Here is a 25,444-nt window from a genome sequence, read left to right on the forward strand (position 1 = left end):
TGATCTCGTTTCTCACTCAGCACAATATATCTCGCTTCTAATCCTTTCTTAGGGCACCGCCGCTATGCTGAGCAGGCACGGTCCCGTGACGATCTTCCTTGTTGCCAGGCCTCTGTCAGGGTCCCAAACCTGACAGGGACCCTATCGAATCTTCCCCCACAACACCCTCTGCCACAAGGTGTTGCCTGGTTCCAACCCAGTCAGCTTTCTCCACTAACTTCCTGCCTGACCCCCAGTTTACCCACACGGTGAGGAGTGGCCTAATAAATAGCACCCTTAGCTCCCCCTGGAGGCCCGACTGTGAAATGTATTGGTGTATGTGATACCTGGTCAGATGAACTCCTTCAGTGCCATCAGACGTACCATAGCCCCCCTTAGCGGCGGAGCCACAGTACTGCAACGACCAGGACTCTGGGGCGCTGCAGCTGCACTGTATTGAAGGGAGGATGGATGCATTGAAGATGGGTCGTGGGTGGGTCTTCCAGCATGACAATGACACGAAACACACAGCCAGGGCCACTAAGGAATGGCTCTGTAAGAAGTATTTCAAGGCCCTGGAGTGGCCTAGCCTGTCTCCAGACCTGAACCCAATAGAAAATATTTGGAGGGAGCTGAAACTTAATGTTGACCAGCAACAACCCTGAATCCTGAAAGATCTGGAGGATCTGTATGGAGGAGTGGGCCAAAATCCCTGTTGCAGGGTGTGCAAACTTGGTCAAGAACTACAGGAAACGTCTGATCTCTGTAGTTGTAAACAAAAGTTTCTGTACCAAATATTAAGTTCTGTTTTTCTATTGTATAAAATACTTATTTCATGCAATAAAATGCAAATTATTATGCAAAAATCATACAATTTGATTTTCTAGCTTTTATTATTAGATTCTGTCTCTCACAGATGAAGTGTACCTACGATAAAAATTACAGACCTCTCCATTCTTTGTAGGTGGGAAAACTTGGAAAATCGTCAGTGTATCAAATACTTTAAAGAGTTCAAATCTGCCATCTAAATCTCCACAGGTGCCACCTCAGGCCAATGGCCTGCAGCCTCTAACCACAAGGACATCCCCTCCTCCCAGCATTGCCCCACTCCTGCCTCCGGCTTTCTGCAGCAGCGGCCCTGCCTCCTGTGACCCGGCTCCACCACAGCCGCCCCCTCAGGCAGGTACCGTAAATTGGAACTATAAGACAAATCCCCATTTTCTTTTAAAAAAATCCTATTTTCCGCTGAAATTTGGAATTATAGTCAGCAAAATACAGTAAATGCTATGTCTCAGATTATGATGATGCAAAAAAAATTAAATTAGCTGTGAAAAGTAGCCTAAATAAACCATGAATTAGTTATCGCCATAACTGTGCAGAATAATGTGACAAGTAAAAATAGACAATTTTAGAATAGTAGTTTTTTGTGCATGCAGTCTTCTAAAACACGTAGTAATCACAAATCATTATTTACCCCTAAATGGTACCAATAAAAACAGCAGCTTGTCTGGCAAAATCCATATAGTTGGTACAATTATGTCACCCCAAAGCATAACATAGACACATTATACGTGTAGTATGGTGTTAAATTTAAGTAATTATAAAGAGTTATTATAAACCTAATCAATAAGTTATATATCCCCTAAAAGCTTGACTCGTATCCCATAAAAACAAGCCCCATATGGAGGCATCAAAGGAAAAATGAAATGTTTCTGGCTCTGGAATGAACGAAAAAAAATAGGTTAGTCCTGAATGGGTTACTAATCATGTAATCAAATTTTTAAACTACAAAGTTTGCTTTCGTTGCCTCCCAGAATTGACCATTGACGTTCTTTTTTTTTTAAAGTTGTGGTTTCCTTCTTGGATATAAATTCAGATATTTCAGGTCGCTCTTTTACTTGCTACATCTGACCGCATTTGAACATTAATGGTCCATGATGTATCTTTCATTCCCATATCTCGTTTCTCTGGGCGCTTTCGCACACGTGGTCCTCGGGAACACTGAACTGGTGACCATCTATTTTGAAAAAAATTGCTGATTGCTTTTTCCTTTCTGTGCTAGAAGCTTTTAATAATTTCATATCTAGAAAATGTGACATCTAAAACATTTCTAATGACTCTTCTTCTTTTCTGTTAACCAGGAACAGTTTGAGAATTTTACCAAGCAATTTAATAAGGTTTACGAGAGTCCAGAAGGTAAGCAGGTCTCCCATTTTACATGTATTATGTTCACCAATTATTTATTTTATTGGTGTATATATAGTGCAGGTAACTACATTTATTATTATATCATGATTTTTGTCCTCATACATGTTTTTAGAGATTAGATAGATACATATGCATAGAAAGTAGAAGCAGCACCGTAACAGTGTAGGATACAAATCCAATTCAGACCTCAGCCTGGTCCATAATAGATACAGTATAATGCAAAAAAGGCAGACTCCTCCATATAAAAAAAAATAGGATGCCTTTATCCAAATAACAACATTTTGGTTCCTCCTGGAACCTTTCTAAAGCAAAATTTCCCTTCAGAAAGGTTTTGGGAAAGATTGAGAAAGGTTCTGTGATAAGACCAAGAGGCCGCCACATAGGCCAATAAGTGTTGTGAATTCTGCTTTTGGGCTCCCTCCGGTGGTTGTAGGTGGTAATGCAGTTGCCCCTGAGTTGCAGTCCTGGGCAGGTGTATCTGCTGATTGCAGTTCTGACTGAGGTATTTAGGCGTGCAGGATTCATTAGTCCTTGCCAGCTGTCAATTGTTGTTGGGAGGTGTAGGACCTCTGCCTGGTTCCTCCTGCCTTTCTGCCAAATCAGCAAAGATAAGTGTCTGGGTTTTTTTTCCTGTGGCTTCACAATTCAGTGCTATTCTTTGTGTTTTCTTGTCCAGCTTAGATTGTGTCAGTATTTTCTCAGTCTTGTTGGATTCTCTGGAGTGGCAGATATACATTCCATGTCTTTAGTTAGATTGTGGAACATTTTGTATTATCTGCTGTGGATATTTTTGGAAGGGTTTTAATACTGACCGCCTAGTAATCTGTCCTATCCTTTCCTATTTAGCTAGAGTGGCCTCTTTTGCTAAATCCTGTTTTCTACCTGCGTGTGTCTATTCTTCTCCTACTCACAGTCATTATTCGTGGGGGGCTGCCTATCCTTTGGGGGTCTGCTCTGAGGCAAGGTAGCATTCCTATTTCCATCTATAGGGGTATTTAGTCCTCTGGCTGTGTCGAGGTGTCTAGGGTTTTGTTAGGCACACCCCACGGCTACTTTTAGTTGCGGTGTTAGTTCAGGATTTGCGGTCAGTACAGGTTCCACCGACTCCAGAGAAAGTTTCATGCGGCTCCAAGGTCACCAGATCATAACAAATAAGGTCCACACTTTTTGCCTATTAATGGAGTGGTACCTCTTCTTATCTTTAGATAGATAGATATTCAAAAAACAAAGACAGCGCTCCGGAGTCCAATTTCAATGGTGGTTTATTGACCCATGGTCATAATGGTGACATTTCTTTCCAAGTGTGGAATTTTCTTCAAGCCCACACTTGGAACGAAACGTCACCATTATAACCATGGGTCAATAAACCACCATTGAAATTGGACTCTGGGGTTCTACCTTAGTTTTTTTAATATATGTTGAGGTTTGATTTTGCTTGGGAGGCTTAGCGCCCACTGTTTTTCAGCTTATACCAGTGCTGTACCTATATTTTTGTGATAGATAGACCTAGAATTAAAGTAACAAGTATATGATCCACATGGGCACACATCTCCAATAATGGAACCACTGGCTCCAAATTCATAGAATTCAAAAATAGACAGCACACCAGAACATATTTCCAAAAATAGCGGACTTTATTAGCCTATACGTGGCAATGTTCCGGCTCAAAAAATAATGAGCCTTTCTCAAGCCTTAGAAAAGGCTCATTAGTTGTTGAGCGAAAATCTCACGACACATGGGCTTATAAACGCCACTATTTTTGGAAATTTTTACAGCAGTGCCGTCTATTTTGGGATTGTAGATAGATAGATGTGACACATAGATTGATAGATAGCAAAGCCTTATTTTTGTATTTTTTACGGGACAAGATTAAAAAGTCACTTCTCATTACAAAAAATAAGCCAAGAATGCCACATGACATTACAGCATGATTCACTGAGAAGCAAGAGCAATGAGAAATCAGTGCCAGTGATACCAATAGGCTGTGCCAAAAATTAATATTACACAAACATAGTTTTGAGGCAGAAAAAAGCTGGAATAATAATAAGTGCAATAAGGTTTTATCCGAGTTACAGTGGAGAGACCAAAGGCAATGGCCTGGTATAGTTGTGTGAAGGCTCAAGACTGTGGCAGACCTACAGCTGAAAAAACACACAACTGGAATGAAAGGGTTAATTCTGCACTAGCGGTAAATGAAGGATGGAAGTTAAGAACAGTATCTAGGAATGCGACTTATTTGTCAACGGGTTTCGAAAGTTACAACCTTTCTCATCAGGACAATCATTGTGGTTGGTCCTGAGGAAGAACTTTGTAACTTCGAAATATGTCGACTAATGTAGTTTTGTGTCCAATAAGAATAGGAACAGCTCTTCGGTACAGAGAGGTTACTCTACAGGTCTTTATTTCACATCAATTTACGGTAAATTGAGGGAAATAAAAGATTTTCCAAAACACTGCTGAACAAACCTTATGAACATTCAGAGCTGGTTTTAAAGGTATAAAAATGTAATAGCCCGAACTGAAGGTGGAACTACCTTTGATCTGATTACCACTAGTCTTAACCCCTTTCTGTCATCGGACGTACTATTCCATCCATGTGGGGTGGGCTCTACTTCCCAAGGACAGAATAGTACATCCAGCGCGATCAGCCTCCCTCACGGGGGGAGCGCGGCCGATCGCGGCCGGCTGTCAGCTGACTATCGCAGCTGACATCCGGCACTATGTGCCAGGAGCGGTCACGGACCGCCCCCGGCACATTAACCCCTGGCACACTGCGATCAAACATGATCGCAGTGTGGCGGCGGTACAGGGAAGCATCGCGCAGGGAGGGAGCTCCCTGCGGGCTTCCCTGAGACGATCGGTACAAGGCGATGTGCTCACCTTGTACCGAGCGTCTCCTCCCTGCAGGCCCCGGATCCAAAATGGCCACGGGGCTGCATCCGGGTCCTGCAGGGAGGTGACATCACAGCGCCTGCTCAGAGCAGGCGCCAGGAAGCCTCCCTGCTGTGCTGTGTGATCGCCGATCTGACACAGTGCACAGCAAAGTGTCAGATCGGCGATCTGTCACTTTACTGTGATGTCACCCCCTGGGGCAAAGTAAAAATGTAAAATAAATAAATAAATAAATTCCTAAATAAATAATAAAAATAAAAAAATATTGATCCAATAAATACATTCCTTTAGCTAAATAAAAATAAAAAAACAATAAAAGTACACATATTTAGTATCGCCGTGTCCGTAACGACCCGACCTATAAAACTGTCCCACTAGTTAACCCCTTCAGTGAACACCGTAAAAAAAAAAAAAAATAAACGAGGGAAAAAACAACGCTTTATTATCATACCGCCGAACAAAAAGTGGAATAACATGCGATCAAAAAGACGGAAATAAATAATCATGGTACCACTGAAAACGTCATCTTGTCCCGCAAAAACGAGCTGCCATACAGCATCATTAGCGAAAAAATAAAAAAGTTATAGTCCTCAGAATAAAGCGATGCAAAAATAATTATTTTTTCTATAAAATAGTTTTTATCGTATAAAAGCGCCAAAACATAAAAAAAATAAATGAGGTATCGCTGTAATCGTACTGACCCGAAGAATAAAACTGCTTTATCCATTTTACCAAACGTGGAAGTATAAGCGCCCCCCCCCCAAAAGAAATTCATGAATAGCTGGTTTTTGGTCATTCTGCCTCACAAAAATCGGAATAAAAAGCGATCAAAAAATGTCATGTGCCCGAAAATGTTACCAATAAAAACGTCAACTCGTCCCGCAAAAAACAAGACCTCACATGACTCTGTGGACCAAAATATGGAAAAATTATAGCACTCAAAATGTGGTAACGCAAAAAACATTTTTTGCAATAAAAAGCGTCTTTTAGTGTGTGACGGCTGCCAATCATAAAAATCCGCTAGAAAACCCACTATAAATAGTAAATCAAACCCCCCTTCATCACCCCCTTAGTTATGAAAAATTACAAAATTAAAATATGTATTTATTTCCATTTTCCCATTAGGGTGAGGGTTAGGGCTAGGGTTAGGGCTAGGGATAGGGCTAGGGTTAGGGCTGGGGTTAGGGCTAGGGTTAGGATTAGGGCTAGGGTTAGGGTTAGGGCTAGTGTTAGGGCTAGGGTTGGGGCTAGGGTTAGGGCTACAGTTAGGGTTAGGGTTGGGGCTAAAGTTAGGGTTGGGGCTAAAGTTAGGGTTGGGGTTTGGATTACATTTACAGTTGGGAATAGGGTTGGGATTAGGGTTAGGGGTGTGTCTGGGATAGAGGTGTGGTTAGGGTTACAGTTGAGATTAGGGTTAGGGGTGTGTTTAGATTAGGGTTTCAGTTATAATTGGGGGGTTTCCACTGTTTAGGCACATCAGGGGCTCTCCAAATGCGACATTGCGTCCGATCTCAATTCCAGCCAATTCTGCATTGAAAAAGTAAAACAGTGCTCCTTCCCTTCCGAGCTCTCCCATGCGCCCAAACAGGGGTTTACCCCAACATATGGGGTATCAGCGTACTCAGGACACATTGGAAAACAACTTTTGGGGTCCAATTTCTCCTGTTACTCTGGGGAAAATACAAAACTGGGGGCTAAAAAATAATTTTTGTGGAAAAAAAAAGGATTTTTTATTTTCACAGCTCTGCGTTATAAACTGTAGTGAAACACTTGTGGGTTCAAAGTTCTCACAACACATCTAGATAAGTTCCTTGGGGGGTCTAGTTTCCAATATGGGGTCACTTGTGGGGGGTTTCTACGGTTTAGGTACATTAGGGGCTCTGCAAATGCAACGTGACGCCTGCAGACCATTCCATCTAAGTCTGCATTCTAAATGGCGCTCCTTCCCTTCCGAGCTCTCCCATGCGCTCAAACGGTGGTTCCCCCCATATATGGGGTATCAGCCTACTCAGGACAAATTGGACAACAACTTTTGGGGTCCAATTTCTCCTGTTACCTTTGGGAAAATACAAAACTGGGGGCTAAAAAATAATTTTTGTGGGGAAAAAAAATAATTCTTATTTTCACGGCTCTGCATTATAAACTGTAGTAAAACACTTGGGGTTCAAAGCTCTCACAACACATCTAGATGAGTTCCTTAGGGGGTCTACTTTCCAAAATGGTGTCACTTGTGGGGGGTTTCAATGTTTAGGCACATCAGTGGCTCTCCAAACGCAACATGGCGTCCCATCTCAATTCCAGTCAATTTTGCATTGAAAAGTCAAATGGTTCTCCTTCCCTTCCGAGCTTTGCCATGCGCCCAAACAATGGTTCCCCTCTACATATGAGGTATCAGCGTACTCAGGACAAATTGTACAACAACTTTTGGGGTCCAATTTCTTCCCTTACCCTTGGGAAAATAAAAAATTGGGGGCAAAAAAATCATTTTTGTGAAAAAATATGATTTTTTATTTCTACGACTCTGCATTATAAACTTCTATGAAGCACTTGGTGGGTCAAAGTGCTCACCACACATCTAGATAAGTTCCTTAGGGGGTCTACTTTCCAAAATGGTGTCACTTGTGGGGGGTTTAAATGTTTAGTCACATCAGGGGCTCTCCACACGCAACATGGCGTCCCATCTGAATTCCAGTCAATTTTGCATTGAAAAGTCAAATAGCGCTCCTTCGCTTCCGAGCTCTGCCATGCGCCCAAACAGTGGTTTACCCCCACATATGGGGTATCGGCGTACTCAGGACAAATTGTACAACAACTTTTGGGGTCCATTTTCTCCTGTTACCCTTTGTAAAATAGAACAAATTGGAGCTGAAGTAAATTTTTTGTGTAAAAAAGTTAAATGTTCATTTTTATTTAAACATTCCAAAAATTCCTGTGAAACACCTGAAGGGTTAATAAACTTCTTGAATGTGGTTTTGAGCACCTTGAGGGGTGCAGTTTTTAGAATGGTGTCACACTTGAGTATTTTCCATCATATAGACCCCTCAAAATGACTTCAAATGAGATGTGGTCCCTAAAAAAAATGGTGTTGTAAAAATGAGAAATTGCTGGTCAACTTTTAACCCTTATAACTCCCTAACAAAAAAAAATTTTGGTTCCAAAATTGTGCTAAAGTAAAGTAGATATGTGGGAAATGTTACTTATTAAGTATTTTCTGTGACATATCTCTGTGATTTAATTGTATAAAAATTCAATGTTGGAAAATTGCTAAATTTTCAAAATGTTCGCCAAATTTCCGTTTTTTTCACAAATAAACGCAGGTAATATCAAAGAAATGTTACCACTATAATGAAGTACAATATGTCACGAGAAAACAATGTCAGAATCACTGGGATCCGTTGAAGCGTTCCAGAGTTACAACCTCATAAAGGGACAGTGGTCAGAATTGTAAAAATTGGCCCGGTCATTAACGTGCAAACAACCCTTGGGGGTAAAGGGGTTAATACTGATTATAGGACAGTATTATCCGGACATTATAGAGCACTATTTTAGTTAATGTTATGTTTGGGGCTGGTATTGGGTCACTGTATGTTAGTATTATTTGAGCACTGCATTATAGTATTTACTTAGGCATTGTATAATGTACCGTGCTGTCTAACTGCATCTGTCCAGCACATAGAACAATTAATAATGAATAGTACATTTGTAGCTGTCTGAAGTATTAGACTTAAAGGGGGTATTTCGCATGCACAAAAGAACTTTTTAATCAATAGGTCTTGGAATAATAATAATTTCCACAATTGGATGAGTTTAAATAAAATGTTCCTGTGCTGAGATAAATGTGCCCATGCTGTGTACTGTGTAATGGCCGTGTCTCACCGTGCAGGAACATATTCTAATCATACCACAGCTCCTGGGCAGGGGAGGAAGCATAAGAGTATACAGACAGGACAGCACGGGATCGCAAATGATTCTTTCTGTGAAGTAAAACATTTTCCTGCCTGTTTTTAAACAAGCTGTGCTCCCGTGCTGTCCTGTCTGTATACTCTTATGCTTCCTCTCCCGCCCAGGAGATGTGATATGATCAGATCTTGTTCCTGTAGTAGTGGATACCTGACTGATGCAGCCAATCAAAGGCTTCAGCAGTCAAGTGACTGAAGAAATCATGGTTTTCTGCCCCACTGCAGACGACCTGACCGGCCGGTGAAGGATTCATTTTTTACCCCATCCAAGGACCCTACGAACATTTTATTGAGGCCAGTCAATAGCTTGAATAATGAACTTGTGCAATATACAGTATATATATTTCCGTAAAATACTGTGAAAATGCAACCGCAAAAAAAGAGTAATTTATTTCAAGACTTGTGAATCTATGAAACACAACCAGAAGCGATCTGATCGGATCACTTCCAAAAACGATTACGTGCAATTTTGTAAAATACTTAAAAGTGTTTATGCCATGAGTTATTTTCATACCAGAGGTCATAAAAAGCTGTTAAATGGGTTGTCCATGAATTTACTATTGATTACCTGTCCTAAGGATACATAATCAATATCAGATTAGTGGGGTCCAACATCCAGCACCCCTCATAAATACACTGTTAGTGGCTCCTGTAGCTGCGGTAAATACAAAGTTGGAAATCTACAGCTGCTGTGTAGTGGCCATTCTCATGCACTCGGCTTCGTTGCTATTTTTTTCTACATTGAAGTTGAATTGTAGAGAAAGAAAAACCACTACACAATGTGCGGAACTGTGGTAGTCTAGCTTCATACATTGTTTACTTCTGGCAATCTGAAGTGTAAAGTATTTGTTTACAAACCAAAAGACTAAGTGGGCTGTACCATGAAAAAAGTACATTTTAATTAATAGATCTTGTAATAATAATAATTTCCACAATTGGATGTGTTAAAAAAGGTACCTGTGCTGAGATAATCTTAAAAATGTGCCCTTGCTGTGTACTGAGTAATGGCTGTGTCCAACCATTCAGAGGTGCTCCAGTTCACGATCGGCCCATACCACAGCTCCTGGCCAGAGAAGATAGAATAAGTCACCTATGATAAAGGAGTATACAGACGAAACAGCAAGGGGCTCTCAGCTGCTGCTTTCTAAGGCAACACATGTTCCTGTTTGTTTTATCACAGGAGCGAGTGTTTGTACCTCGTTACCAGTAGAGATGAGTGAATTTGATCGGGTCCCTGCTTATTCGGCAAGCTATAGCGCTTACCTGATAAGCTACAGGGGGAAACCGGATACATGAAGCGCTCCAGCTGATCAGCTGTTTGGCTCAGCAGCTGCATGTGTCGCTGCTGTGTCACAGTCACAACACATGATTGGAGAGCCTGTGAGCTTGCCGACTAAGGACCTGATCAAATTTGTTCGTCTCTACTTACCAGTCCTGTGACCTCATCATAAATCAAGTCAGTGACATATACTGTAAACTCAGCGGCCGCTGGAGCTCCTGCATCACTGACTTCAATTATGATTAGTTGAGATATCTGGATACACGGCAGAAACTCTCCCTCCTGTGAAAAAACAGGCAGGGAAATTAGTTTCTTAAGAAAGCAGCAGCTGTGATCCCGTTTCATCTGTTTACTCACTTATTATATGTGACGTATTCTATCTTCTCGGTTCAGGAGATGTGGTATGTGCCGACCATGAACTGGAGCAGCTCTACATGGATGGACACAGCCATTACACAGCACATAGCAGGGGCAAATTTATAAGATTATCTCAGCATAAGAACATATTATTATTCCAAGATCTATTGATTAAGATGTACGTTGTTCATGGGAAACTCCTTGGAAAGTCGGTTTAAAAAATGAAACAATGGAACAATGTGATGTGAAGACAATGTGGTAAAGCCTACCAACCACAAAATAATTGACCTTTTTGTTCATAGGTTTATACATATTTTATGTTTCAATAAATAAATATGTATATATTTTGCGCTATATATACATTGTTTTAGACACATAAGCGGTATATGAACGGGGTATTCCCCAATGCAATTTTGTGACCCATGCTACGCACAGACACAGTGCCATCACTTGTTCATTGATTCTCATTGTAAAGAACATATAGCGCTCATGTCTTTTTATGGTGTCCCTTTTCATAAAAAACAGGGTAGACCATGTTTTTCAATGCAGTAAAAAAAGGTATGCCCACGTATGCCTGTCCAGTATATAATGGATGCATGCAGGTGCATGGAGACCATTGGACACATCAGAGTATTTGACACCGAATACTTCCAAGATACGCATCAACATACCGTAAAATTGAGATGTGAACAAAACCTTAACCAGTCTTCGTGAACACTATGGACCTTTTCTGTCCCAAACTGTGTAATTGAATATCTCATGCGCTATATCATTGCAGAACATCAATACAGATTGTCTGTTTTTACCGAAAATGTAAAAGCTGCCCGTCGCCTACAGGAAGAGGAACTGGGAACAGCAAAATATGGGATCACCAAGTTCAGCGACCTGACCGGTAGGTCATCATTTGTGAAATTAATGTTTAAAAGGGCATTCTAGGAAAGGACATTTAGTTTGTATAAGTTAGACCCCCTACTAGAGTAGGAATGAATTTATTTGCATGTCTCATTCCATGACCATGACAGTGGTCTGTGGCCGCTGCACGATAATAGGAGTGACACCTCTTACCTGCTGGACTCCGCAGCTCTTCTTTTGATTAATCAGCCTGGGACAGCGTCATTATTACATTTCGTATTAAATAAAATAGACCGAATAGGCTGCAGGAGACAAACTCTGACTTCTTGATTTTGAGAGAACTTTCTAGGCGTGCTCTGATCCAGACAAAGGTCATTGTGCAGGTTGGGGGTGGAAGTGAGCTGTGTCCATCAACCAATGCAATGATGGATTATGTGTTATCTACTGAATATATACTTTTTTCTATCTTTATAATCCTATTGATAATGAAAGTGGTGAAAAATCATCCATACAACACAGGAAGCGTAAGAATAATATTAGGTGCCGTGGACAGTGTGAAAATTGTAAGACTTCTTTTTTTTTTAACATGGATAAAAATAAAAATCTGATTTAAACTATAATTTTCAGGTAACATATACAAGCTATCTTTTACAATACAAACTACACACATTATTAAATAGATCTCTTAGACTAGAGATGAGATGAGACTACTGATGAAACTAATGCACCCGCTTTGGAAAGCCACATCAGAATAACTGTATAATCTGGATTTTAAAAGGAGCATTTTATGAGTCCAGCAATAGAATAAAATAGCTCATGAGTCCAAGTGTATTCAGTCCCTGCCCACCCAGCCTGAATGACAGCTGCAGCTTGTACTGAGCAGTGTGAGATCTCCACAGCAGGAGGAGGGACACTGAGGAGTTGTCAGTCAAGCTAAGGGGCCCAGTTGGTAGCTACCTGTTATTAATTAAATTTTTCTCTGTGGGTTTAGATGAAGAGTTCAACAGAAATAGTTTGACTTTATTCGATGAGGTTCCTCCTGATGATATAAAACAAATGAAGGTGGAGGCTGCCCCGATTAAAAGATCTTGTGATTGGCGCAAGGCAGGAGTTATTTCAGAGGCAAAAGATCAGGTAAGGAACAAATACAGGTAATAAACAGACATTACATTACTAAGTACTAAGGATGAAAGCTTTTCTTTAAAATTAATCTGTGTACTGAAAACAATACCAAACAAGGCAGGAAAAATAGAATGTAAAATTTTTTAAGTGAGGGTTTAGGCTAAGTTCACACTGGGCGTTCTTACAGCGTTTTTCTATGCTAATTTTCAGCAGCATTTTACAGTATCAGAATAGCCTATGAGATTTCAGAAATCTCATGCTCACACCTTGTTTTTTTGTCATCAGTATTTTGTGCTTTGCTTGTTTTTATGGACATAGAGCATGTCACTTCTTTCAGTGTTTTTTCAGCTTTTGTAACCCATTGAAATGAGTGGGTAGTGAAAAAACACTGAAAAAACGCACCAAAAACGAAGGTATCAGGTTTTGCTGCGTTTTTGTGCAAAAACCTATTTCTATCAAATAGGACTTTTTTAATACTAAACTTTATCAGCATGCACAAGAGACAAATCTAGATGACCCAGTGTTCCAGCAGGACAACAACCAGAAGCATACATTGAGAATGGTAAAGAAATGGGTCAATGACAATGAAGTAGAGGTGCTGGATTGTCCCCCACAGTCCACAGACCTCAACTCCTCGAACACTGTCGGTAGTTAAAAAAACCTGTATACATACCCAAAAGTGTTTAAATCCCTTGTAGCTGATTACTGGAGCAGCAGCTACAGGGAGAAAATGAAATTTTATTCTCCCAGCAGCCACTCGGTTCCAGTCATCGGGGCAGTGCAGTGATCAGTAACAGTTACTGCTCACCATACAATGACCAATGTAATCGCTCCCCTGCAATTTGATTGCCAGCCCACTCCCCAGCATGTGTATGCAGTGTGCATGGGTACAGAGCAAGTTTCAATCAAAATTTTGCAGACTGATTACACCTGCGCTCACTGACATCTGAGTGTTACCGTTCCATTCACCTTCCCGATGATTAGAAGAGAATGGCTGCAGGGAGAATAAAACTTAATTTCTCTCTGTAGCCACTACTCCAGTATTCCGACTGCTTAAGATTTAAGATTTATTACCCCTTCATCTGCAGATAAATAGCATTTCAGGATATGACAGGAATCCTTTCAAGTCTAAATGTTCCAATGGAGTGCACCGGCTGGTGGCATCTCTCTAGTGTTCAAAATAAGCACATTCAGTATCTTGTTTGGTCCTCTGGGGCTTCTATAGGAACAGGTGATGTCACTATGCAACAATATGCTTATTTTGAACACTAGGGGAACACTACAGGTCGCTGTGTCCCTTGGAACATTTAGCCTTCAACTCCTTAATTCTTCATGACGTAGTATTGGAATTACATCATGGAGCATGTCAGGGTGTTTGGAGAGGGCTGAGGACCTGAGTCCACTCCATACAGGGCAGATACCGGCAACTTTACATGGCTGGCATCTGCCTCTCACAGTAGTAATTGTTGCAATCTCCGATCGCTACAGTTTATCTGTTAAATGCTGCTGTCAATCACTTACAGTGACATCTAAGAGCTGATATCTGGCTTGGGCGTTTCTTTGAGCACCCATTGGCTTCCCTCGATGGGATAGCGGGGAGCCAATGGGCTACTATAACAAGCATCAGATCTCTCCCATGTGCCTGTCATGTGTTCTCTCCTGAGATGACCAGCCTGGGGCTCGGCATCACAAGAGACACAGATTTTGCATATAAATACTGTATATATACTGTTGTACTGCTGTATAAAGTACAAGCGATCAAATGATCACAGGTTCAAAGACGTCAAGTGTGGTTTGCAGATTTTCCCTGCAGCCATGTGAATTGGGTAGGAGCACTGGTTACATATTAATGTTATGTAAAAATGTAATAAAGCAGTTATAATATGGTGCATATAAATCCTTTCAATAATTTTTTTCTATTCAGGGCAATTGCGGTTCCTGTTGGGCTTTTGCCGTTGTTGGAAACATTGAGGCACAGTGGGGAATCGTTGGACGTTCAGCAAACTTATCAGTTCAGCGTAAGTGTCTGCCCTTCCTTGTCACAATGCTCCCGAGTGAGTGTGAATATAAGGGCTCTGTCAGACGGCTGTGTTACTCGTCAAAGATCGCATCGCAATCCTCGGACTGGCCGTCTGCTCTCCTGACCTGAGCCTGACAGCATGTATTTCTATGGAGGTTTCACGCTCAAGTCAGGAGAGCAGACGGCCAGTCCAAGGATTGTGATACGATCCTCGCTCAAGTAACATGGCAGTCTCTCAAGATTGCGTTCTGTAAAGCGCAGCAATGTTGAGGTCTGTTCACTCCTATAAATTCTTAGCATTGGTTCTTTTGGCTTTTTATTACAAATACTTGCAGCTCAGAGGGAATAGACACTATTTATTAATTAATTATATGGATTGCCAATAAATCTGTCTTCACTTTTACTATATCTGAGTGCCTAGCTTCTGCCATTATTGGACTATGGGTTGGAACTCTACTTGAGCATCTTATTCAGCCACCTGGAGTGCCGTATATCCCTCTTCAACAATGTAAATAAATTTTAAGGGAGTCTGTCACCCCGAAAATGCCTTTTAGACTAACTATACAGTGATATATGGGACTTCACCCCTATAAAAATCAAGTTAACACGGGATCTGTTACTGGTACAGTAATTGTGAAAATCACTTTTAATCCATATGCAAATAAAGTAGCTCCTGTGCACCGATGGCGTGCTCCATTATACCGCCTCCATTTGCGTCTTGGGGACTGAGCTAGTTTGTGATGGACAGTGCTCAGGGCAGACAGAAGGCCGTATACCTTGTGCAAGGATCGCATCGCAATCCTTGGACTGGCTGTCTGCGCTCCCGACCTGAGCGTGGTGGCATGTATTTCTCTGCAGCTGTCACGTTCAGGTGAGGATAGCCAACGGTCAGTCCGAGGGTTGCAATGCAAGTTGTAACGAAAGTGAAAAAGTTGCATGCACTGAAAGCTTGATCAAGCTGGTTTTTAAGAGGTTAAACCCCTTTATTTGTGCTGTCTTGCTGAATTTCTACTTTGAAAACTTCACTCCTCTTAAATTTACCTAAGTGTTCACTCACCTAAATCTTTTCTTCCAGAGGTTCTGGATTGTAGTCCTTTTAGAGATGGCTGTAAAGGAGGAAATCTTTGGGATGCTTACAAAACTGTCATGAAACAAAGTAAGAAACATTATATTTACTGTACAGAAATTTAAAATGTATCACGAAGACAATAGATTGTGTCAACTACTCCTAACATTTAGAACAGATAGATTAAATTGGTGGTCGGCTAAAACAATGAAGCTACATAGGAAAAAAAAGATACTCCAAAATAATCATTGCAAATAGTCAGATATAAAAATGTTACAACATTGTGATAATGACAGTGCATCGTCATCAGAAGCCGCTGAACACCATTTACCTGTATGTTTGGTTTTCTTGTATGTAATGTATTATTGCTGGGATAATGTGCAGATGAACAAATATCTTTTGTCAAAACTCAAAAAGGGAGTATAGTGCACGATTGAAAAGCCATGAAAAATTTGAGGGATGACAAAACTGTTAAGGTACCGTCACACTAAGCGACGCTGCAGCGATAGCGACAGCGATGCCGATCGCTGCAGCGTCGCTGTTTGGTCGCTGGAGAGCTGTCACACAGACCGCTCTCCAGCGACCAACGATGCCGAGGTCCCCGGGTAACCAGGGTAAACATCGGGTTGCTAAGCGCAGGGCCGCGCTTAGTAACCCGATGTTTACCCTGGTTACCAGCGTAAATGTAAAAAAAACAAACAGTACATACTTACATGCGTCCCCCGGCGTCCGCTTCCTGCAATGACTGAGCGCCGGCAGTAGCAGGGCACAGCGGTGACGTGTGCTTTCACTTTCACTTTACTGCGCTCAGTCAGTGTGGGAAGCGGACGCCGGGGGACGCATGTAAGTATGTACTGGTTTTTTTTTTTACATTTTACGCTGGTAACCAGGGTAAACATCGGGTTACTAAGCGCTTAGTAACCCGATGTTTACCCTGGTTACCAGTGTAAAATATCGCTGGTATCATTGCTTTTGCTGTCAAACACGGCGACCTAGCGACCAAATAAAGTTCAGACCTTCTAGCAGCGACCAGCAATTTCACAGCGGGATCCAGATCGCTGCTGCGTGTCAAATGCAGCGATATCGCTACCTAGGACGCTGCAACGTCACAGATCGCTGGCTATATCGCTGCGACGTTGCTTAGTGTGACGGTACCTTTACTGTAAAACCAATGTCATTGTTCAATTATTTACTATCAGGACATGTACAGATTGTTGGAAAATCAAACTGCCTTTTAAAAACTCAAAGCAACCCTAATAAGAATAAAAAAGTTATAAAAAACTATTTTATAAAACCACGCCATATACAGGTCCTTCTCAAAAAATTAGCATATAGTGTTAAATTTCATTATTTACCATAATGTAATGATTACAATTAAACTTTCATATATTATAGATTCATTATCCACCAACTGAAATTTGTCAGGTCTTTTATTGTTTTAATACTGATGATTTTGGCCTACAACTCCTGATAACCCAAAAAAACTGTCTCAATAAATTAGCATATTTCAACCGTCCAATCAAATAAAAGTGTTTTTTAATAACAAACAAAAAAAACATCAAATAATAATGTTCAGTTATGCACTCAATACTTGGTCGGGAATCCTTTGGCAGAAATGACTGCTTCAATGCGGCGTGGCATGGAGGCAATCAGCCTGTGACACTGCTGAGATGTTATGGAGGCCCAGGATGCTTCAATAGCGGCCTTAAGCTCATCCAGAGTGTTGGGTCTTGTGTCTCTCAACTTTCTCTTCACAATATCCCACAGATTCTCTATGGGGTTCAGGTCAGGAGAGTTGGCAGGCCAATTGAGCACAGTAATACCATGGTCAGTAAACCATTTACCAGTGGTTTTGGCACTGTGAGCAGGTGCCAGGAAGCATGAAGTGCTCCAAAATCTCCTGATAGCTAGCTGCATTGACCCTGCCCTTGATGAAACACAGTGGACCAACACCAGCAGCTGACATGGCACCCCACACCATCACTGACTGGGTACTTGACACTGGACTTCAGGCATTTTGGCATTTCCTTCTCCCCAGTCTTCCTCCAGACTCTGGCACCTTGATTTCCGAATGACATGCAAAATTTGCTTTCATCAGAAAAAAGTACTTGGGACCACTTAGCAACAGTCCAGTGCTGCTTCTCTGTAGCCCAGGTCAGGCGCTTCTGCCGCTGTTTATGGTTCAAAAGTGGCTTTACCTGGGGAATGCGGCACCTGTAGCCCATTTCCTGCACACGCCTGTGCACGGTGGCTCTGGATGTTTCCACACCAAACTCAGTCCACTGCTTCCTCAGGTTCCCCAAGGTCTGGAATCGGTCCTTCTCCACAATCTTCCTCAGGGTCCGGTCACCTCTTCTCGTTGTACAGCGTTTTCTGCCACATTGTTTCCTTCCAACAGACTTACCATTGAGGTGCCTTGATACAGCACTCTGGGAACAGCCTATTTGTTGAGAAATTTCTTTCTGGGTCTTACCCTCTTGCTTGAGGGTGTCAATGATGGCCTTCTTGACATCTGTCAGGTCGCTAGTCTTACCCATGATGGGGGTTTTGAGTAATGAACCAGGCAGGGAGTTTTTAAAAGCCTCAGGTATCTTTTGCATGTGTTTAGAGTTAATTAGTTGATTCAGAAGATTAGGGTAATAGGTCGTTTAGAGAACCTTTTCTTGATATGCTAATTTATTGAGACAGGTTTTTTGGGTTATCAGGAGTTGTAGGCCAAAATCATCAGTATTAAAACAATAAAAGACCTGACAAATTTCAGTTGGTGGATAATGAATCTATAATATATGAAAGTTTAATTGTAATCATTACATTATGGTAAATAATGAAATTTAACACTATATGCTAATTTTTTGAGAAGGACCTGTACTTTACATAATATTCACAGGTGCTTCCCACAAATATAGAATATCATCAAAAAGTTAATTTATTTCAGTTCTTCAATACAAAAAGTGAATCTCACATATTATATAAAGTCATTACAGAATGATCTATTTAAAGTGTTTATTTCTGTTAATGTTGATGATTATGGCTTACAGCCAATGAAAACCCAAAAGTCATTATCTAAGTAAATTATAATAACAAAAAACACCTGCAAAGGCTTCCTAAGTGTTTAAAAAGGTCCCTCAGTCTTTTTCAGCAGGCTCCACAATCATGGGGAAGACTGTTGACCTGACAGATGTCCAGAAGGCAGTCACTGACACACTCCACAAGGAGGGTAAGCCACAAAAGGTCATTGCTAAAGAAGTTGGCTGTTCAGATTGCTGTATTCAAGCATATTAATGGAAAGTTGTGTGGCAGGAAAAAGTGTGGTAGAAAAAGGTGCAAGAGCAACCGGGATAACCGCAGCCTTGAAAGGATTGTTAAGAAAAGGCCATTCAAAAATGTGGGGGAGATTCACAAGGAGTGGACTGCTGCTGGAGTCATTGCTTCAAGAGCCACCACACACAGACGTATCCAGGACATGGGCTACAAGTGTCGCATTCCTTGTGTCAAGCCGCTCATGACCCATAGATAACGCCAGAAGCGTCTTACCTGGGCCAAGGAGAAAAAGAACTGGACTGTTGTCAGTGGTCCAAGGTGTTGTTTTCAGATGAAAGTAAATTTTGCATTTCATTTGGAAATCAAGGTCCCAGAGTCTGGAGGAAGAGTGGAGAGGCCACAATCCAAGCTGCTTGAGGTCTAGTGTGACGTTTCCACAATCAGTGATGGTTTGGGGAGCCATGTCATCTGCTGGTGTAGGTCCACTGTGTTTTATCAAGACCAAAGTCAGCGCAGCCGTCTACCAGGAAATTTTAGAGCACTTCATGCTTCCCTCTGCCGACAAGCTTTTTGGAGATGGAGATTTCATCCTCCAGCAGAACTTGGCACCTGTCCACACTGCCAAAAGTACCAATACCTGGTTTACAGACAGCAGTTTCATTGTGCCTGATTGGCCGCAAACTCGCCTGACCTTAACCCCATAGAGAATCTATGGGGTATTGTCAAGAGGAAGATGAGACACACCAGACCCAACAATGCAGACGAGCTGAAGGCTGCTATCAAAGCAACCTGGGCTTCCATAACCCCTCAGCAACAGAAATAAACACTTGAAATACATCACTCTGTTTGTAATGACTCTAGCTAATATATGAGTTTCACTTTTTGTATTGAAGAACTGAAATAAAATAATTTTTTGATGATATTCTAATTTTGTGAGAAGCACTTGCGATGCAGAAGCTAGGACCACGATTCCAGAGATGTGTCACTTACTGGATTGTTTGTTGTAGTTTCAATAAACTCAGCAGGAGATTCTGTACAGTGTACACAGAAAGCTGCCAATCAGTGGTGTGGCCGGGTTAGCATTTAGAGCACTGCTAGATCTCCAGCAGAAAAAGCTGATTTTATCAAAACTACAGCAAGCAGCGCAGTAAGTCATTCATCACTGGAATCAGGGTTGTCTTCTTCCTATCAGCGATTGCTGGCCCCTCTGCTGCCTCCGCCCTTTGGATGACAGGTCACTGCTGGGATTTCAAACAGAGGAGGCTGGTTTTTCACTGACCGGAGGCAGGAGGAGGGCCAGGGAATCACAGACAGGGAGGAGAGGACTCAGAGCACAGTCCGGCCCCTGTGCACCAAAATCTAATTAGCAGAAAACTTCAAATGGTGATTAAGAAGAACCACAAAGCCGATTTCTTCACCAAAGGTATTGTAATCGGTATTACAGCGACATTACTGCCATGTCTTTACTGTACATTACAAAGTCATGCTGACAACTTTATGCAGCACGAATCACCTCCCTTTAAAGGAGCAGCATGAATCACCTGACAAGTTCCCTTTAAAGGAGTTCTCCTATCTGGGACATTGATTGCATATTGACATCATAAGCCATAAATGTCAGATGGAAAAGAGAGGCGGCCAAACAGGAGAAGTCCTCTTTATTCTTTCTATGGGAGCTCCAAAAATTCCAGAGCGCCCATCGGAAATACCATTAATGTCCCAGATGGAAATGCTCCATAAAATCGAAATACCATGCAGAACTGTTGTTAGCAATGTCCATAGATATAGTGTCTATTGTATTCTATAAATATGTGCTATACAAAATGAAATGTATTAATAAAAGCCTATAATATTTTTCTCTGATTTCCTCTATAGAAGGATTGGTTTCTGAATGCGTTTACCCATACAAAGCGATAAAGCAGGAATGTAAAAAGATGAATTCTGTAAGAACAAACATAAAAGATTTTAGAATGCTGCCTAGAAATGAACGCGGTAAGGACGCTTTGGTTTCTAAGAAATTCTGATGACGTTCTTCTACACTGTGCTGCTCTTAGAAGATCTAAAAAATATATTGCCCTAATTTCCTGCATAAACGAGATAATTAGCTAAATGCATAAATGATTTTCTTACAATAAAATACTTGATTTCAAGTTATAATCCAGACATGTTTTATCGCCGGGGGTCTGTATGACGTCCCTTCTAGTTCTAAAAATAGGATGTCCAGACCTGGAGATACCAAAACAGTAGTAGCCACAAAGAAGATATGGAAGCCGTGATCTGCACTCGGCTCTGTTATGTCCCCTATAGACTTAAGAGAAGAGTTCACGACAACTCTTCACAAAAAATGGCGCCCCTTTTCTTGGGACCAATGATGTTTTCATTTTTAAATTTCGTATGCATGGTATATATCTTCTAGCCCCCAAAAATCATCCTTCACCGCCCCTCAAATAAATGTGAATGTACATTTCTAATATGTATTTACTAAACCTAACGTCCTCCGTTCCATCCTCCAAATTCCGTTACGAGATCATTCTTCTGTTGTCTTCTCCAAAATGAACTCTTCATTGGCATGGTGAGCACTGTGGAAAGTATAGGCGTGGAAGCCCACTCTGTGAGCCATCAGCCCCTGCAATGTGATCACAGAGGATGATGTCGGCGGCCTTATAACTCAGGTCTGCCATGTAACATTGACAATGAACACTATGTATTCCATAGTATTACAAAAAAATCAAATAATCACTGTCACGATTCCTCCTATCAGTGTGTGGACGCAGTGAATGACAGGTCTCTTATCCAATCAATGAACTGGGCGTCCTGAGCGGTCAGTATGGTGATGGACAACTGGGCCATCCAATCAGATTCTGGGGGGTGATGAGCTGTCAGAGTCTGGAGTGACACTTTAGCCATCCAATCAGGACCAGGGAGTGCGGGGCTTCACCCATGTGTCTCTTGTCCATAGTAATTACCTGGCTATTTAACCAGCTCTCTGCCAATTTTAGCTTTGCTCATGAGTTGTTTACTTGCTCTGTGCTCCTGGTCTGGTATTCTGATCTTTGCTGCTAGACCTTAGATTTGTCTTGACCATCCCTTTTGCTGTGATCCGCTTTCCCCCTGGTATTTTGACCTCTTACCTTTTCCTGACTACGCCTTTGTCTTACTCCTCTGTCTACGACGTACCCTCCTGGCTTTTGACCTCGGTCCTCTTAACTACCCAGCATCATGGCTTATCCGAGGGAAGTGACTGGTGTTACACACTGTTTCAAGCCCTGAACTGTTTATTAAAATGTTATTAAAAACCAAAATATATTTATAGTGATAATGTTGCATTATTTCCAAATACTACGCCACTTCTCACCAAAATATATTGACTTAGTAATAGAACCAGAAATGTCTTTATAGGCTCACAAAAAAGAACAAAAAAACAGGATGGGGCCAATTCATCCAACAGTTTTTGCCAGAATTTTGGCATAAAACGGTTTGAAACCTAGCAACATTTTAATGCAATTTTTATTTGCAACTTTTTGAAAAGTAGGTGAAGCTTAGCCAAGAGAGTCGGGGCTCAGTGTAGCCGTCACATTCATCATAAATTATGCCATAAAAGTGTCAATTGGATGTTTTGGGTTGTCATTATGATTTAACCCCTTTCTGACATTGGATGTACTATACCGTCGAGGTGGGGTGGGCCCGTATGACCACCGACGGGATAGTACGTCCAGCGCGATTGGCGGCGCTCACGGGGGGAGTGCGGCCGATCGCGGCCGGGTGTCAGCTGACTATCGCAGCTGACATCCGGCACTATGTGCCAGGAGCGGTCACGGACCGCCCCGGCACATTAACCTCCGGCACACCGCAATCAAACATGATCGCGGTGTGCCGGCGGTACAGGGAAGCATCGCGCAGGGAGGGGGCTCCCTGTGGGCTTCCCTGAGACCCCCGGAGCAACGCGATGTGATCGCGTTGCTGCGAGGGTCTCTTACCTCCTCCTCGCTGCAGGTGCCCGGATCCAAGATGACCGCGGCATCCGGGTCCTGCAGGGAGGGAGGTGGCTTACCAAGTGCCTGCTCAGAGCAGGCGCTTGGTAAGCCTGCAGTGCTGTAAGTCAGATCGGTGATCTGACAGAGTGCTGTGCAAACTGTCAGATCAGCGATCTGTGATGTCCCCCGGGACAAAGTAAAAAAGTAAAAAAAAAAAATTTCCACATGTGTAAAAAAAAAAAAAAAAAAATTCCTAAATAAAGAAAAAAATATATACAGTGGGGCAAAAAAGTATTTAGTCATTCAGCAATAGTGCAAGTTCCACCACTTAAAAAGATGAGAGGCGTCTGTAATTTACATCATAGGTAGACCTCAACTATGGGAGACAAACTGAGAAAAAAAAATCCAGAAAATCACATTGTCTGTTTTTTTATCATTTTATTTGCATATTATGGTGGAAAATAAGTATTTGGTCAGAAACAAACAATCAAGATTTCTGGCTCTCACAGACCTGTAACTTCTTCTTTAAGAGTCTCCTCTTTCCTCCACTCATTACCTGTAGTAATGGCACCTGTTTAAACTTGTTATCAGTATAAAAAGACACCTGTGCACACCCTCAAACAGTCTGACTCCAAACTCCACTATGGTGAAGACCAAAGAGCTGTCAAAGGACACCAGAAACAAAATTGTAGCCCTGCACCAGGCTGGGAAGACTGAATCTGCAATAGCCAACCAGCTTGGAGTGAAGAAATCAACAGTGGGAGCAATAATTAGAAAATGGAAGACATTCAAGACCACTGATAATCTCCCTCGATCTGGGGCTCCACGCAAAATCCCACCCCGTGGGGTCAGAATGATCACAAGAACGGTGAGCAAAAATCCCAGAACCACGCGGGGGGACCTAGTGAATGAACTGCAGAGAGCTGGGACCAATGTAACAAGGCCTACCATAAGTAACACACTACGCCACCATGGACTCAGATCCTGCAGTGCCAGACGTGTCCCACTGCTTAAGCCAGTACATGTCCGGGCCCGTCTGAAGTTTGCTAGAGAGCATTTGGATGATCCAGAGGAGTTTTGGGAGAATGTCCTATGGTCTGATGAAACCAAACTGGAACTGTTTGGTAGAAACACAACTTGTCGTGTTTGGAGGAAAAAGAATACTGAGTTGCATCCATCAAACACCATACCTACTGTAAAGCATGGTGGTGGAAACATCATGCTTTGGGGCTGTTTCTCTGCAAAGGGGCCAGGACGACTGATCCGGGTACATGAAAGAATGAATGGGGCCATGTATCGTGAGTTTTTGAGTGCAAACCTCCTTCCATCAGCAAGGGCATTGAAGATGAAACGTGCCTGGGTCTTTCAACATGACAATGATCCAAAGCACACCGCCAGGGCAACGAAGGAGTGGCTTCGTAAGAAGCATTTCAAGGTCCTGGAGTGGCCTAGCCAGTCTCCAGATCTCAACCCTATAGAAAACCTTTGGAGGGAGTTGAAAGTCCGTGTTGCCAAGCGAAAAGCCAAAAACATCATTGCTCTAGAGGAGATCTGCATAGAGGAATGGGCCAACATACCAACAACAGTGTGTGGCAACCTTGTGAAGACTTACAGAAAACGTTTGACCTCTGTCATTGCCAACAAAGGATATATTACAAAGTATTGAGATGAAATTTTGTTTCTGACCAAATACTTATTTTCCACCATAATATGCAAATAAAATGATAAAAAAACAGACAATGTGATTTTCTGGATTTTTTTTTCTCAGTTTGTCTCCCATAGTTGAGGTCTACCTATGATGTAAATTACAGATGCCTCTCATCTTTTTAAGTGGTGGAACTTGCACTATTGCTGAATGACTAAATACTTTTTTGCCCCACTGTATATTATTCCCATAAATACATTTCTTTATCTAAATTAAAAAAAAAACAATAAAAGTACACATATTTAGTATCGCCGCGTCTGTAACGACCCCACCTATAAAACTATATCACTAGTTAACCCCTTCAGTGAACACCGTAGGAGAAAAAAAAAAAAACGAGGCAAAAAACAACGATTTATTATCATACCGCCGAACAAAAAGTGGAATAACACGCGATCAAAAAGACAGATATAAATAGCCATGATACCGCTGAAAACGTCATCTTGTCCCGCAAAAAACGAGCTGCCATACAGCATCATCAATGAAAAAATAAAAAAGTTATAGTCCTCAGAATAAAGCGATGCCAAAATAATTATTTATTCTATAAAATAGCTTTTATCGTATAAAAGCGCCAAAACATAAAAAAATGATATAAATGAGGTATCTGTTATGACCCCAATGGCAGAGGGTCTCAGAAATAGTTTCTAAGTCTGCAAACACAAAAACCAGCTCATAGGGCAGTGGTAACTGATCTGACCATATATCTAATCCTAGCACCACAATTAACAGCAGCCGGGGAACGTGCCTACGTTGATTCTAGACGTCTCGCGCCAGCC

General features: G+C 41.7%; 1 protein-coding gene across 1 annotated transcript in view; it reads left to right on the forward strand.

Annotated features, from left to right (window-relative positions):
* The first annotated feature begins 1,808 nt into the window (after positions 1–1,808).
* LOC143809589 (cathepsin W-like) overlaps positions 1,809–25,444 on the forward strand; it is a 32,230-nt gene continuing 8,594 nt past the window's right edge. Inside the window, exons 1-7 of the mRNA XM_077292633.1 lie at positions 1,809–1,988; positions 2,121–2,175; positions 11,453–11,566; positions 12,518–12,660; positions 14,573–14,666; positions 15,744–15,824; positions 20,868–20,984. Coding sequence (XP_077148748.1) covers positions 1,914–1,988; positions 2,121–2,175; positions 11,453–11,566; positions 12,518–12,660; positions 14,573–14,666; positions 15,744–15,824; positions 20,868–20,984 — 679 coding nt within the window. The 5' untranslated portion in view covers positions 1,809–1,913. The remainder of the gene's footprint in view (positions 1,989–2,120; positions 2,176–11,452; positions 11,567–12,517; positions 12,661–14,572; positions 14,667–15,743; positions 15,825–20,867; positions 20,985–25,444) is intronic.

Source organism: Ranitomeya variabilis, chromosome 2 (genome assembly GCF_051348905.1).
Source record: "Ranitomeya variabilis isolate aRanVar5 chromosome 2, aRanVar5.hap1, whole genome shotgun sequence".
In the NCBI taxonomy this organism is placed as follows: domain Eukaryota; kingdom Metazoa; phylum Chordata; class Amphibia; order Anura; family Dendrobatidae; genus Ranitomeya; species Ranitomeya variabilis.